General features: G+C 36.4%; 2 protein-coding genes across 3 annotated transcripts; both read right to left on the reverse strand.

Moving 5' to 3' along the window:
- Positions 1-27: 27 nt before the first annotated feature.
- Positions 28-3,405, reverse strand: LOC133878059 (uncharacterized). Of its 2 annotated transcripts, none has more exons than XM_062316547.1 (8): positions 2,951-3,405; positions 2,661-2,751; positions 2,421-2,566; positions 1,869-2,112; positions 1,648-1,752; positions 1,178-1,360; positions 772-976; positions 28-633 (listed from the first exon to the last, which is right to left on the reverse strand). In XM_062316547.1, the coding sequence occupies exons 1-8, from the start codon at positions 3,403-3,405 to the stop codon at positions 149-151; spliced, it is 1,914 nt and encodes a 637-aa protein (XP_062172531.1). In that variant the 3' UTR covers positions 28-148. The 2 variants fall into 2 exon arrangements, with proteins under 2 accessions (XP_062172531.1, XP_062172532.1); XM_062316548.1 differs by having other exon boundaries at positions 28-637; positions 758-976; positions 2,951-3,387.
- A 3,712-nt stretch (positions 3,406-7,117) lies between these two features.
- On the reverse strand, positions 7,118-12,731 carry LOC133877777 (uncharacterized). The gene is made up of 10 exons (XM_062316181.1): positions 12,568-12,731; positions 12,002-12,255; positions 11,672-11,876; positions 11,035-11,125; positions 10,775-10,920; positions 9,422-9,665; positions 9,211-9,315; positions 8,894-9,076; positions 8,587-8,791; positions 7,118-7,924 (listed from the first exon to the last, which is right to left on the reverse strand). The coding sequence occupies exons 2-10, from the start codon at positions 12,219-12,221 to the stop codon at positions 7,440-7,442; spliced, it is 1,884 nt and encodes a 627-aa protein (XP_062172165.1). The 5' UTR covers positions 12,222-12,255; positions 12,568-12,731; the 3' UTR covers positions 7,118-7,439.
- Between the last annotated feature and the right edge of the window lie 1,529 nt (positions 12,732-14,260).

The raw sequence follows: 14,260 nt of genomic DNA on the forward strand, positions 1-14,260 counted from the left end.
CTCACACACTATTGTAACTTGATCGCAACGACAACAAGCATAGTAGAGTTTTAATAAAATCTAAGACTGAAAAATTACGTCCATTCTTGTTTCAGCTAAAGACTGAAACAAATACTGAAAAAAGAAAAGAAAATAAAGAAAGACAGATTTACGCCTGAAGTGGCTCTGTTGTAAGGCCAAAACCAAATGGAAACAGTGGATCATAATGAGGATCACCAACAGTCATTGGGAGCTGATCGACGGTCTTGAACCAAGTACGAGGAAGCTTCCCACTGAATCCGTAGTCACCAAAAAGCACATCAGCAACTCCGTCGCCTTCAGAGCCAGGAAGCCATGCAGCCACAATTGCATCCATCTGTGTCACATATGGCTCAATCGCGAGAGGCCGACCAGAGACCACGACAACAACACACTTGACTCCTCCACACACGTTGGTGATTGTGCTCGGACCCGGTTCGCTTACTGTCAGGTTCAAGCTGTCCCCTTGCGTCTCGGCGTAAGGTGGCTCTCCTACAACGACTATGGCGTAGGAGAAGTTGTTGGACCTGACAAAATTAACGTCAGGGTTCTCGCTAAAGACAACTTCCGTGCTCGGATCAACAGCTGCTTCAATGGCGCTCAGGATGGTAGTTCCTGTTTTTCAGTCATTAATTAATTACTTTTGTTAATATATAAAGAGATATAATTAAAAAAAGTTTAATAAATAACATTTCACAATTAGGAATATCAATCTGAATTGAGGTGAAATGATTGGCAAACATGCATATATACCGGCAGTGTTGTTGTTTCCACCGAGTCCCTGCCAAGTGAGAGTCCAACCGCCACATTGATAGCCCAAATTGTCGGCGTGGCTTCCAGCAACGAGGATCTTTGATGCTTTCTTGGGCAAAGGTAGCACAGGGCTGTCTGCAGTTTCTCCATTCTTTAGGAGAACTAATGACTTTCTCACAGCTTCCCGTGCTAAATCTCTATGAGCCTGTCAGGCGAATATCAGGTTTTATCAATTCTCCATCTTTAAATGGGTTGTGTCAAGATCGAGTAGCTTTATCCGTTTAAATAAATGGGTTGGATTCAGATTAACTCATATTAAATAAACCCGTGAATTAATTCAACCCGGCACGCCAACAAGAAATGCGAGCCATATTTATGGTGGTAGGCTGTACTTCGAGTGACTAACCTGGCTTCCAAGCTGGCCGACAAAGCTCTGATCAGCTAAGGGGTTCTCAAACAGACCCATCGTGAACTTGACCCTTAGTATCCTCCTAACAGCATCATCGATCCGACTCATGGGAATAGCCTTGTTATTGACATGGTTGGTCAAGGTGTCGATGAACTCGGTGTAGTTGTAGGGAACCATGATCTGCAAACACCCCAAAAAAGGCTTCCAAGTTAAGCATTTCACTTCAAACAAATAACATCCGGCACATGCAATAATCATTAGTTCCCCTTTTTCTCTTTTAGAAATGCTAGTCAACCGACTAGGATGATTTGGTACTGAAAATTAGTGATTTTTTTTTTTTAGACTATTTACAACTGGGATGACGTGACAATTGCAGAGCAAGTCTCCTAAACATCATTACTCTTTTTCTATTTACAAACTTGTATAACATTCTATTAAATAACATTAGGAGAAGTATAGCCACTAACCATGTCAATACCGGCTTGAACCCCGGCCAAAACTGAATATGAGTAGTTTGCATGGGAAGGAGAGGTAATCCTGTCAATACCCTCCCAATCAGAGATAACAAAGCCCTGAAATTTGTACAGTAAATAGGGAAGTTAGAAGGGATTTGTTCCAGTTTCAGTAACTTATAAATTACTGCGCATAAGAAATTGATCGACAAAACTTGATGAAATTGATTATATACCCTAAACCTAAGGGTGCCCTTGAGAAAATTGGTGACAAGATCGCGGTTAGCATGCATCTTTTTGCCATTCCAACTCGAGTAGGAAACCATAATTGTGCCTACGCCCTTGATAATAGCGTGGTAGTAGCCAGGCATGTGAGTGCTCAACAATCCGTGCCAATCAGTTACTGTGTTATTCTCATTTATTCCCCTGGTGGTGCCGCCATCACCCACAAAGTGTTTTGCACAAGCCAGAACCTTATCCCTATAACACAGCATATATCAGAAAGATATATAGTTTCTGAGGCAATGCATAAAGCATATATATATATAAGGAAACATAAAGACATCAAATTTATGATTGGCACGTCAATATGCAAAACACAAGGACCCATCATGATGTAAGCAAATTTGGACTGTAGTCTCTCGTCTTATCCCCATCTTACTATATGTATTGATGAGGTATTACCATTAATTTTTTTTTTTTATTTATTTAAGATTTATCTAATGGTAGATTAACAATGCTACGTCAGCGTAGGAAGATGAGTTCTATTGTATATTTTTTAAACTTACTTTCCACCGACATACGGTACACCCTTTCGGGAATCAGCTGGAATGTCGCCTTGCAACCCAAGAATGATATCCGTCATTTCTTTGACAATTTGGGGATCCTCACTGTAGCTCTCGTAACACCTGCCCCATCTGGGATCTCTACAGACCTACTTTGCAAAATAAAATTAATTAATTCCTCACTAAATAACAAATTATTCAATTCCATATATGAAATGATTCTCAGTATTAATGAGTCCATACCGCAATGCATGGAGCAAAAACATAGTTGATCCCCGTAGCTCTAACCTCAAGAGCAGTTGCTGCACCAATCCTCTTCACAAGGCCAGCATCCCTGCAAGATATATATAATATATATAAATGGTTACAATGATTGAGTGTCCTTTTCTGTTTAAAACATGTGATTTAAAAATATAAGCGAGCGCTTGGTAAAAATACACCAACACGGAGAACAATTCTGCAGAAACTCTTTACAATGCTAGCTCTAAACACAAAATGGGAAACAATTACGCAAAAGCAATATATATACTTGCCTTGTAGCTCCAAGACCGACGTTGTGGGGGAAAATTGTGGCCTTGTACACATTATTGTGTCCATGAACGGCGTCGATGCCATAAATCATAGGAATACCGAGAGGGGTAGAGAGTGAACCGTTTTGGAATTCATTCACCATGCTCAACCAATCCTGCGCGGTAGCCTGAGGGCGTGGCACGCTTCCTCCACCACTCAGAATACTGCCTAGTGAGTAGTCCCTCATGATCTCAGGCGTCGCTACCATATGGTCCACTTGCACCATCTGACCAATCTTTTCGGCTAGCGTCATCCGCCCCATCAGGTCTTTTATTCTACCGTTCATGGGGTGCTTTGGGTTCTTGTATTTCATGTATTCTGCTTGTGCTACCGTCAAGGCTGCCCAGTTGCACAGAAACATGAGTATGAGCCCCACAAAGGGTACTGAAATCCTCATCATCCTTGAAAACTCTTTCATATCTGTAAAAGGAAATTGAAAAATCAAAACCCATGTAACATTTTGTATATAAATATATATAATCAGGGTATTTGGGGTATCGTCCCGAAATAACGTGACCCCAAAAAATAGTTTGCACTCAAAGATGATCCAAACTTAAACCTGATACTTTATAAGTCAGTACTTACCACTTAAACCAACAAAAAAGAAAAAAAGAAAGAAAAAAAAAAAGGATATGCAAACAAACAGAATCAATCAAAACTGCATTGAAAACCAAGATTTGCTGAACTACTTCGATCATAAACGGTTTCAACTCAGAAAGAAAAGTAACAAGGATAGTAAATTAATGCTGATAACGAGGAAAACCCAAGAGACAAAGACGGACGACATTCCAGCACGTACATATATAACAAGCATTGTAATTGTTGGACGAAGAAAATCAAGTAATTAATCAGAATTCAGAAGACGCAAAAAAACTAAAGGAAAAAAGATTTAACCTTTGAATGAGAATGAGAAGACTATAGCCGGCGGAGAACGATATATAAAATAACAGAACCGCGCGAAAACTAGTTTCGTGGATATCAAAATCCAGAGGGTGACATATTTATAGGGGGTTTTAGAAACGTGGGGGAGGGCTGTTCTGATGCTGCACGTTTGATACATGTACGGATCTAGAGTGATCTGGACCGTAGGATGGGTGCTGACGTACACATTAGAATTATCACGAGCGGAGTTAATATATATGGATAAAATTGTGCTGTAAAAAACTCTGGATAACACCAAAATTAAACCTTTCTAAATATGAGTGGTAGAAGTTTTCTAAGATAAGTTTCTTTCCGTACGTACGTAGAACTTTAGCTGTCATGGAGAGAATAAAATACCAATTTGATATAACTTCAAAAGTCAAAGACCAAAAAGAATTTGTAATGGTTTAGATGTTTGGACCGTTTGCTAGCTAAATAACATAGTATTTATTAAATAATTATATTTATTTATGTCTATCTATTTTAAATTTTGGGTTAACTACTGATGATTTAATATAATCATGATCATGATGCGCGGTGAGCATGGCCTGCTTATGTGTGTGTTTGATCGAGTTAACAACAATTTACGAATCCAACAAAAAAAAAAAAAAATGGAATTTCAATTGGCCATTATATTTTAGCTGTTCCTTTTCTTTTCTTTTTTTTTTCCTTTTTTTCTGTTAGTGTAGTTCTACAACAAGAAGGAGTTCTACTGCTACACACCAGTCTTTCTTTATTGTCTATTATTTCTTTCATTGTCTTTATCGTCCAGTAGAATAGTCCTAATTAAGCTAGTTAGTATTTTGAGTCCTATGTTAGATAGTGTTTCAATCCTATGTTATTGTCAGTCCTATGTTAGATAGTGTTGGAATCCTATGTTATTTACTATTCCGTTTGTAGCATGTAAGGGAAGGGATAGTAGCAGATGTACGTTTGGGGGACTGAAGATTAATAAACATTGTTTGTGGTATGTTTTCGAGTCCTAATTTGATTCACTTGTGGTCGATCTCCACCTATATATTAGAATATATTGTGAGGTTTGATGTTATGAAATTTAATTGATGCATTAATCGTAATTGATTATAATTAAATCAGATTTGAATACATTCAATTTTGATTTGATTTGATTTGATCTTCCATACACTTTTGTATTCTCTCTACATACCTTTTTGTATTATCTTTACATCTCTATAAATAGGAATTATTTGTATTGTAAAATAATCAATGAATAAAAGCAATAATGTAACCCTTTGAACTTTATTCGGCATGTGAACGTAAGTCATAGACCGAACTATATAAAATCTTTGTTTTTTTTTTTTTTTTTTTTTTTTTTTTTTTTTTTTTATTATTCCGCTTTTCATTTTATATTTCTATTGCATTATCTTTTCTTTCATGGTATCAGAGTTATAGGCAAACGTGAAATGCCAGTTTCGATTTTGTGGAATTTCAAAAACAAAAAAAACAAAAAAATTCCTCCTCAATTTGTGTATGATCTTCACATATATCAAAGAACAAATCCATCTATGAGTATACATATTTTGGTATTTTTGCCTACCGTAGGCCTTTTCCGTTAGAGACCACAGAAGTCCTAAACTACTAGTTGTACATTTAGGGACTCCATGCATCCAGGCCAGGCTGCTTGTCAAATTCTTTGGAGCAGGTTTCTTGCGGAGTTGCCCATTTCAGGGGCGACAGTGGCTCTCATTTCAGCCCATAGTTGGCTCCTATTTTGGCCTATAGTTCGCCCATTTTTTTAGCCTTTGTAGTATTGTTTGAAGGCCCAGGCCTAACCTTTGTAGTATTGTTTAAAATCCAAGTCAATTTTAGGGCATAGTTGGCTCTTATTTAAGCTCATAGTTGGCTCCTATTTTGGCCTATAGTTCGCCCATTTTTTTAGCCTTTGTAGTATTGTTTAAGAATAATGATTCAATGCCACCCAAATATACAACTATTTTTTGAGTTTTTTTATTTTTTGAAAATAAATTAAGGTGGGGGACCACCTTGCCACATAGATAAGGTGGTGAAAAGTTGTATATTTAGGTGGTAGTGAATCATTACTCATTGTTTAAAGACACTGGCCTAACCTTTGTAGTATTGTTTAAAATCCAAGTCAATTTTAGGGCATAGTTAGCTCTTATTTCAGCTCATAGTTGGCTCTATTTTGACCTATAGTTGACCCATCTTTTTGGCATTTTGTAGTATTATTTAAAACTCATGTCCCTTTTAACCCGTAGTTGGCTTTAATTTTGACCCATAGATGGCCTATTGAAATTTATGGCGCATCTCCATTCGTTGTCACTGATCGCCTCTAGTCATCGCCATCGACCTCTGTCGATCGTTGTCATCTCCAGTAAAAATAAAAAAATAAAAATAAAACTCAAGCTTCTTGATTCTTCCGCTTTTCATTTTATATTTCTATTGCATTATCATTTCTTTCATCTCCTACTTGAAAAGAGTTCATTATTTGTTTTATTTCTGTTTTTCATTGTGGGTTTTCATAAGATAATACTAGGGTAATAATCATAATTAATTCTTCCAAATCCAATGCCTAACGATTTGTCTTTCCACATATTTTATGGGGAGATTTGTTGGAGCGAGGGTGCATTTGGGATTGTAATTTTGAAAATGAAAAATGTAATTTTAAACCAAATCGTAAAAAATGAATCGTTTAATAATTGCATTTTAAAAAAAAATTGCTATTTGAAAACACAGAATTCCAGTTCTTTCATATCGCAGACAATGGGGTGCCTTTTTGAAACGCATAATTTTAAAGGTTAACCTGCAAATTTAAAAGTTAAACTGGGATTTTGCAAAGCTATTTGAAAGAATGATATTTTAAAAACGTTATTCTTTAGTCTTTGGTAAAATAGCATTTTAGCATTTAAAAACATAATCCCAAATAATTCATATTCTACGATTTGGTTTAAAACTCCATTTTTTCTCTACGAAATCGCAATGACAAATGCACCCTCAGCCTAGATATAAATTCTAGATTAAGAGTAGATGTATCCTTGCCTCGATCATCAAGCAGGAACTTAGGTGGGCAGAGTTCTCAACCATCCATAATACCCAAAATATCATGACTTCTCAAAACTGGCAAAAATGCAAAAACTGAGATAGCCATATGAGATAATTTGACCCATCAAGCTTCATAGATGCAACAAGTTGGCTAATATTGGTAAAGGTAAAAGTGATGGTTGGAGCTAGAAGAAGCCATAAAGTGTTTTTTTTCTTGAACTGGAGCAAGCCAAAGCTTTGATACAATGAAAAATATTGCCTCCCTGGACGACTAAGAACGAGCCTGAACCTCTCTAAAATTTTGACTGAACTCAAGTTGAAAATTTATCACTCAAATAGCTGTTGGAATCAAATGCTTCAAAGCAGTAGATATTACATACAACTCCAAGTTCGAAGAATTGGACCAACCAAGCACTCCCCTTTGGTATTTCCTTATTTGGTACAAGAGTAATAAGAAAATTCCAGGCTAGGAAAGGAGAGAAGTGGATAGAAGAAGCCATCCTAACCGGTGTATTAGTTCTTGGTAGATTTAGTTGTCAAGCCAAACCCAAATGGAAATAGAGGGTCATAATGTGGATCACCAACATTCATTGGGAGCTGGTCCAATGTCTTCAACCACGTACGAGCAAGCTTGCCCGTGAATCCATAGTCACCAAACAATAGGTCAGCAACACCTTGACCTTCGGTTCCCGGAAGCCAAGCCGCCACAAGTGCATCTATTTTTGCAAGGTACGGCTGGATTACTACAGGGCGGCCAGAAATGACAACAACAACGCATTTGACAGCGCCACACACATTATTGATAGTGCTTGGACCAGGCTCCGGTATAGTTAGATTGTTGCTGTCACCATACATTTCTGCATATGAGGGCTCACCCACAACAACAATGGCAAATGCAAAGTTGTTGGACTTGATAAACTCTGTATCAGGATTCTCACTGTAAACAACCTGGGTAGTAGGATCAACTGTACTTTTCACGGCACTCAGGATTGTCGTACCTGTTTTTGCAAATGATATACATCATCAAACTGTACAATATCATAAAGGGAAATTGCATATTGATTATTAGATTAGTATCCTAGAAAAGTTTGATTAAAAGCAAAGTAAAAGTTTCATTGAAAGGATTTTACATCGTGGGTGTATCCACAAGATTGCACCCAATTATTACTGTGAACTTGGTTCTAGCTGCCTTCAGCACAGATGATACAGGAAATTGCTATCTGATTGTCTCATTTAGATTAGATTAAGAGCAAGACACTTGAGCATTAGCGGTCAACAATCAAATGGAGGAATTAACTGCTTTGGCATTTTTTTCTTTTGGGTTGAAAACAAGAGGATTACTGCCTCAACATCGTTATTGAATGCTTCAGCTACCACCACACACATTCATGACTCCCCAAAATAAAAAAATAATAATAATAATAATTAAAAAAAAAAAAAAACTAGTTGCTAATAAAAGAATCTTAGTCGTGACGGAAATAAATCATACGGATTGTTTTTAGATAGGACATAAGTCAGTAAAGAGTCTTCTAATGAGTCTTATAATTACGTATCTATCTAGTCAATGGTAAATCAAGTGTTCACTTTACATGCTGCAAGATGGCTTCTCAGGGTAATTGAAACATGGAAACTCATTGTAAATGGATCAAAATTAACATACCAGTTGTGAGATCATTGCCACCAAGACCCTGCCACATAATCGTCCAGCCTCCGCATTGATAGCCCAGGTTGTCAGCATGACTTCCTGCAACTAGTATCTTTGCTGTTTTCTTGGGAAGGGGAAGCAAGGGCTTGTCAGCAGATTTTCCATTCTTTAGTAGCACAAGTGATTTTCTTACAGCCTCCCTTGCCAATTCTCTATGTTCCTGTCCAGGCAAGATATTTTGATAAGCAAGGAAAAATTTCTGCCAATTGAGATAGATGAAAAGCATTCTAGTCATCTTAAGAGAACAAACTCGAGAACAGACCTTACTACCAAGTTGGTTGACCAGGCTGAAATCAGCTAGTGGATTCTCAAAGAGGCCCATGACAAATTTAACCCTCAAGATTCTCTTCACAGCATCATCAATCCTGCTTATTGGGATAATTTTGTTCTTCACCTGCTTGGTTAGCTCATCAATGAACTCGTTGAAGTTATTAGGAATCATGATCTGCAATATATTGGAAGATAAATTAGAGAATGGAAAAGGAAGATGAAAATATAATCCCTTTACAAGTGTGAGCCCATGGAAGATCTTAAGTTTTCAAAATGACAAGTTCTAGACCATGTGGAATGTTAACTGACCATGTCGATTCCAGCACCAACTCCAGCTTCAACAGAGTATGAATAGTTAGCATGGGGAGGGGAGGTAATCCGATCAATACCCTGCCAATCTGATATGACAAAACCCTGAAACACCCAAAAAGAAGCTCATTACTTTGCACCTTCAATGTTTTCATTCAGTTGATCAATTTGAGAACCATATTAAATAATGTATTTATATGATTTTTGTTACCTTGAACTTTAGCTTGTTCTTGAGGTAATCAGTGACAAGATCACGATTAGCATGCATCTTCTTCCCATTCCAGCTCGAGTACGATATCATAACTGTTGCAACCCCCTTGCTGATGGAGTTATAGTAAGCGGGCATGTGGATGCTGAGCAATCCATTTAAATCAATCACAGTGTTATTCTCATCAATGCCCTTGGTCGTGCCACCATCTCCCACAAAGTGCTTAGCACAGGCTGCAACCTTTTGTCTAGACAAAGTAATAAAAATAATCAGGTGATATTGTTACTGCCAGGTTTTAAATCTTTGTTCATTTGAGACGCTACAAAAATCGGATTAATCATCATATTGTTATGTCAACTTAGAAAGGGTAAATTTATGAACAAGAAATGAAATTCAATCTGGAATTCTTTCTTCAAGTGTTAACCTCAGCTGCTATCCTCTAAAGAAACGGACAGAAAATGATGATTCAACCTAGTACACTTTTTCTCAAATAGTGTTTGCTGCAACGGAAAGGGCATACTGGTCCTATGAGGAAAAAAAGAAAAAAAGAAATAGTTTAAGCAAATTCTTGCTTTGCAGGCACACCATAGCTTTGAGGTACTTGACAGCTAGAAATAACGAAATAGTAATATGGGACAACTGTGTAAATTAGAAAACTGTTTTCTGATACTTTAGACCGACATAGACAACGCCACCTTGTAACATGGGAAGGTGTTAGGAGACTTGGATTTATTATCATTTTAATTTATTCAGATCTAGAGGACTACATTGTCTAGACCAACCAAAAAAAGAAAAACAAAAGTCCAATAGAAAATATTTTATACCATGTGAAACTGAAAGTTTCGTACCAATGGGATGTTGACCTCTACCAACTCAATTAAGATAATTGTCACCTTCAAAATGGCCCACCCACTGGACTGAGACCTAAAATTGTCCCAAAAAAAAACACAACTCATGCATAATGTGAAACTAAGTGTAGTATGTCCAGATAACTTCGAGCACTTTTTTGCTAACAATGTGAGGAATGATCGAAGTACTAAGCTATTTCCTTAAAGCTCATATGAATATCCACTGTACAAGGCATATAATCATGTACAGGTACTAAATGTAGAACACTGCAAGACAAGAACAACTCTTTTTTTAGAAGTTTGAATTAATCAACATTTTAAGAAATTCTGCTCCTGTGAATGTATCTTTTTCTAATCTATTTAGGAGCTCATGCAATTATTACAATTGATCACATATGCTATTAAAGGTACTTATCCGAATCTATTCAAGGATAATTAATATTTCCAGCTAATGATTCACCCAAATTAAACAAAAAAGACAGTAGAAATTTATCAAAAGCTCTCTTACTTTCCAGCAACAAAGGGAACACCCTTTCGAGAATTGGCAGGGATTTCTCCTTGCAAACCAGGTATAATCTCTGTCATTTTTTGAACAATCTTAGGGTCCTCACTGTAACTCTCGTAGCATCGACCCCATCTCGGGTCCCGGCAAACCTTTGCACACAAAAGCGGCAGACAAAAACATGTTAGAACAGGAGGATAAGGTTTTTTTTTTATTTTTTGGTTGGGAGGGGGGAATTGATGAAACCATATCTACTGTTTATTTACCGCAATACATGGAGCGAAAACATAAGGAATTCCAGTAGCTCTAACTTCAAGGGCTGTTGCCTCTCCAATCCTCCTGACAAGTTGAGGATCCCTGAAAGAACAAAATTCATACTAAGTCCAACATATTTACCCAAAAAGAAAAAAGATTAAATCTAACATAAACAGAACATGGAAACTATTGATTTAAACCAGATTGGAAATATTATTTTTGAAAACCCAAAAAAAAAAAGAAAAAATTGGCAAGCAAAATGAGTTTTAGAAATGGCTCAAAGACTGCTTTCTAAGTCTGACCTTGATGCATCAATAATAATATTACCAGCCCTTAAACGTACAAGTACCCAAATCCAGCTTTCCAATTTGGGTTTCCCAGTTATTCAATATCCTAGCCAAGATCATAACAAAATCTCCACATCGAGATATATTCTAACACTGTAATTGTCCGGTATTTCGAAACATTTTGTGCAGAGATTTAATGAAACCATTTAACAATTCAAAATGTCAGAAACTTTGAAATGGATTGAGATGGAAAACATTAATAATAATAAAAATTAATTAATGTCCATGTGGAACTCAACAAACATCTTCCCAGACTAAACCAAACGAGTATGTCTGCATCAAAATGCATACATATACTTGCCTGGTCACTCCAAGCCCAACATTGTGAGGGAAAATAGTGGCATTGTACACATTGTTGTGGCCGTGAACTGCATCAATCCCATAAATCATCGGAATTCCAAGACGGGAGGATAGAGAACCCTTTTGAAGCTCATTCACCATATTCACCCAAGTCTCCGCTGAGGCCTTCGGAGCCGGTACACTCCCTCCACCACTCAAAACGCTCCCTGCCCAACCATATCACAGCCCATTTACTCAACACCACAACTCGTGTTCTAAAAACCAACATTGACAAAATAGAGAGCATGTATTGGTATAGAAACATAGAGATTGTTCAGTGACTTTTGGTTACCAATGAAGTAATTCTTCATCACATCGGGCGTGGCAGAACTGCGCTCGATCTGCGCCATTTGGCCAATCTTTTCGGCCAGAGTCATTCGCTTCATGAGGTCTTTGATTCTAGCACCCAATGGCTGCTTTGGGTCTTTGTATTTCAGGTATCCTGCTTCAGTAAGAGCTGCCATGCAGCATAATAGCATGAAACCCATTATGGGTAGTGAAAATCTCCCCATTTTAGCAGACCCAAGTCGGTTTTTTGTTGGTAATCTGGAGATTTAACAGAGTCAGATCAGATAGTAGATAAACTTAATATGATGTAAAAAGAATGCAATACAGAGACAGAGACTGCGATTAGTACATAAATTATAGTTGGAGAGAGAGAAGCATTAAAGATTTTAGATTGAGCTGGCCGCAAAAACCAGAGAGTAATCAATGCCCGTGAAGAAGCATTTCAAATGTGAACATCAATGTTTAGAAAATACAAAATAGGGAGGCAAAGAAATGTGCATACAGACTCTAATCGAAACGATGAAACATGAAGATTAAAGAAGTTAAGAAAGCTTTGAACTTGCTGCTTACTGAACAATGAACAGAAGTGGGATACAGCACACAGCTACACAGACCAGAACGGACTGAGAAAGAGAGAGGCTCAGAGGAAAAAAAATACTGAGAGGAAGGAATTTGGAGGAGATATATTTTTGTCTCTCCGACTCTCTCTCCTCTTTCCTCTGCTATTGTCAGGTACGAATGCAGTAACCGTTGATAGGGGAAGCGTGCTGAGATTATTTTTTTTTTTTTGAAAGGGATGTCTGTACAAGAGCAAGGTCTCTTTTCTTTTTCTTTTTCTGAGCTTATTTTAACGAAAATTATTTATTTAGTCCCTGTAGTTTGTAGTTATACTAAATTGATCCCAAGAATGTTAAAAGTAATGATAACTTCATAAACGGGTATCAAATTATAAACCATTTTGAAAAAAAAAAGGTACTGAATTATCAAACGTCTTAAACTAGTGTATCAAAGTTTTCAAACGTCTTACTTAAAAGTACTTTATTAAACTTTGCTGTTAAATCTTGCCAAAATTTATAAAATACTCCTGTGTTTAATTTATTTTTTAAAAAAAATTATAAAAATTTTCAAAGATTCAAGTATAAGTATTTTTGTAAATTTCGTTAAATTCTTACCAACATCTAAATATCACACACACACATATATATATATATATATAATACTTGGAGATTTTTATTAGCAAAGAAGCAATCTCTTACCCAGCAAATACAATACCACGAATAAAACTAAGAAAATATTGCATCTAAACTTAGCCTAATGATTGAGAAATAGCCATTTTTGCTAACTAATGCGCGGCTTCGTTCACATTCCTTTTAACATGTCCCACAAAGTTACAAACCATACTGAAAACTGTTCACAAGAATTCTTGCATCATTCATCGAATGTCCATATGTGCTCCTACAGTTCCCATCTCTATGCAAAGCATGAACTATTTCCAGTACATCTTCCTCCATCATAATATTTTGAAATCTCAGATCTCTACTAAATTCCACAACCATCCAAACCGCCACAGTTGGATCAAAAATGTCTGGCTTTGTAGTGCACAATGATGCCATTTTACCTTCTTGATCTCATACTATTATCCCTCACTCTTATCTTCTTTCTGTTTTTGTTTAAGGCAACATTTCAGTTAATCTTGATCTTTTCCATTAATGGCCTTTCTCATCTCGTATAAATGTAATAAAAAAATTATATTTATGTCATTCAAAAAGGCATAAATATAATTTATTTTTATTACATTTATATCCCTCTAAACAATTTTCCCTCATATAAATATTTTTTGTGCTAGAGTATGTGAATGTAACTCTAGAGACCCGTCTGCCTGTCTTGAGTTCGTATTGGTGGAATTTGAAGTAAGCCGGCAAAAAGATTCCTCGAGGTTTGTGAAAGTTTTGGTCCAACCAGATCATTATTTTATGCATGCCAACCCTATAATACTCAATATGCCTTAGCCAGTCACAATCATAAATTTATTTTCTATTTTTATATTTTTACTTTATTTTGGTATTTAACCACAATGATTTGAGCCTTTGATTGTATTGGTTATCAATAAATAAAAAACAACGGGGGGTGTTTGTTACTTCCCTCCTTTATTTTTTATTTTTTTTAAAAATAATTAATTTCAAAACATTTTTACTTTTTTCACTTTTTATATCAAATTAATAATTTTTTTATTACTATTCAAATTAAAAAAAAATTCATTAAA

The sequence above is a fragment of the Alnus glutinosa genome, chromosome 9 (genome assembly GCF_958979055.1).
Source record: "Alnus glutinosa chromosome 9, dhAlnGlut1.1, whole genome shotgun sequence".
Lineage (NCBI taxonomy): Eukaryota > Viridiplantae > Streptophyta > Magnoliopsida > Fagales > Betulaceae > Alnus > Alnus glutinosa.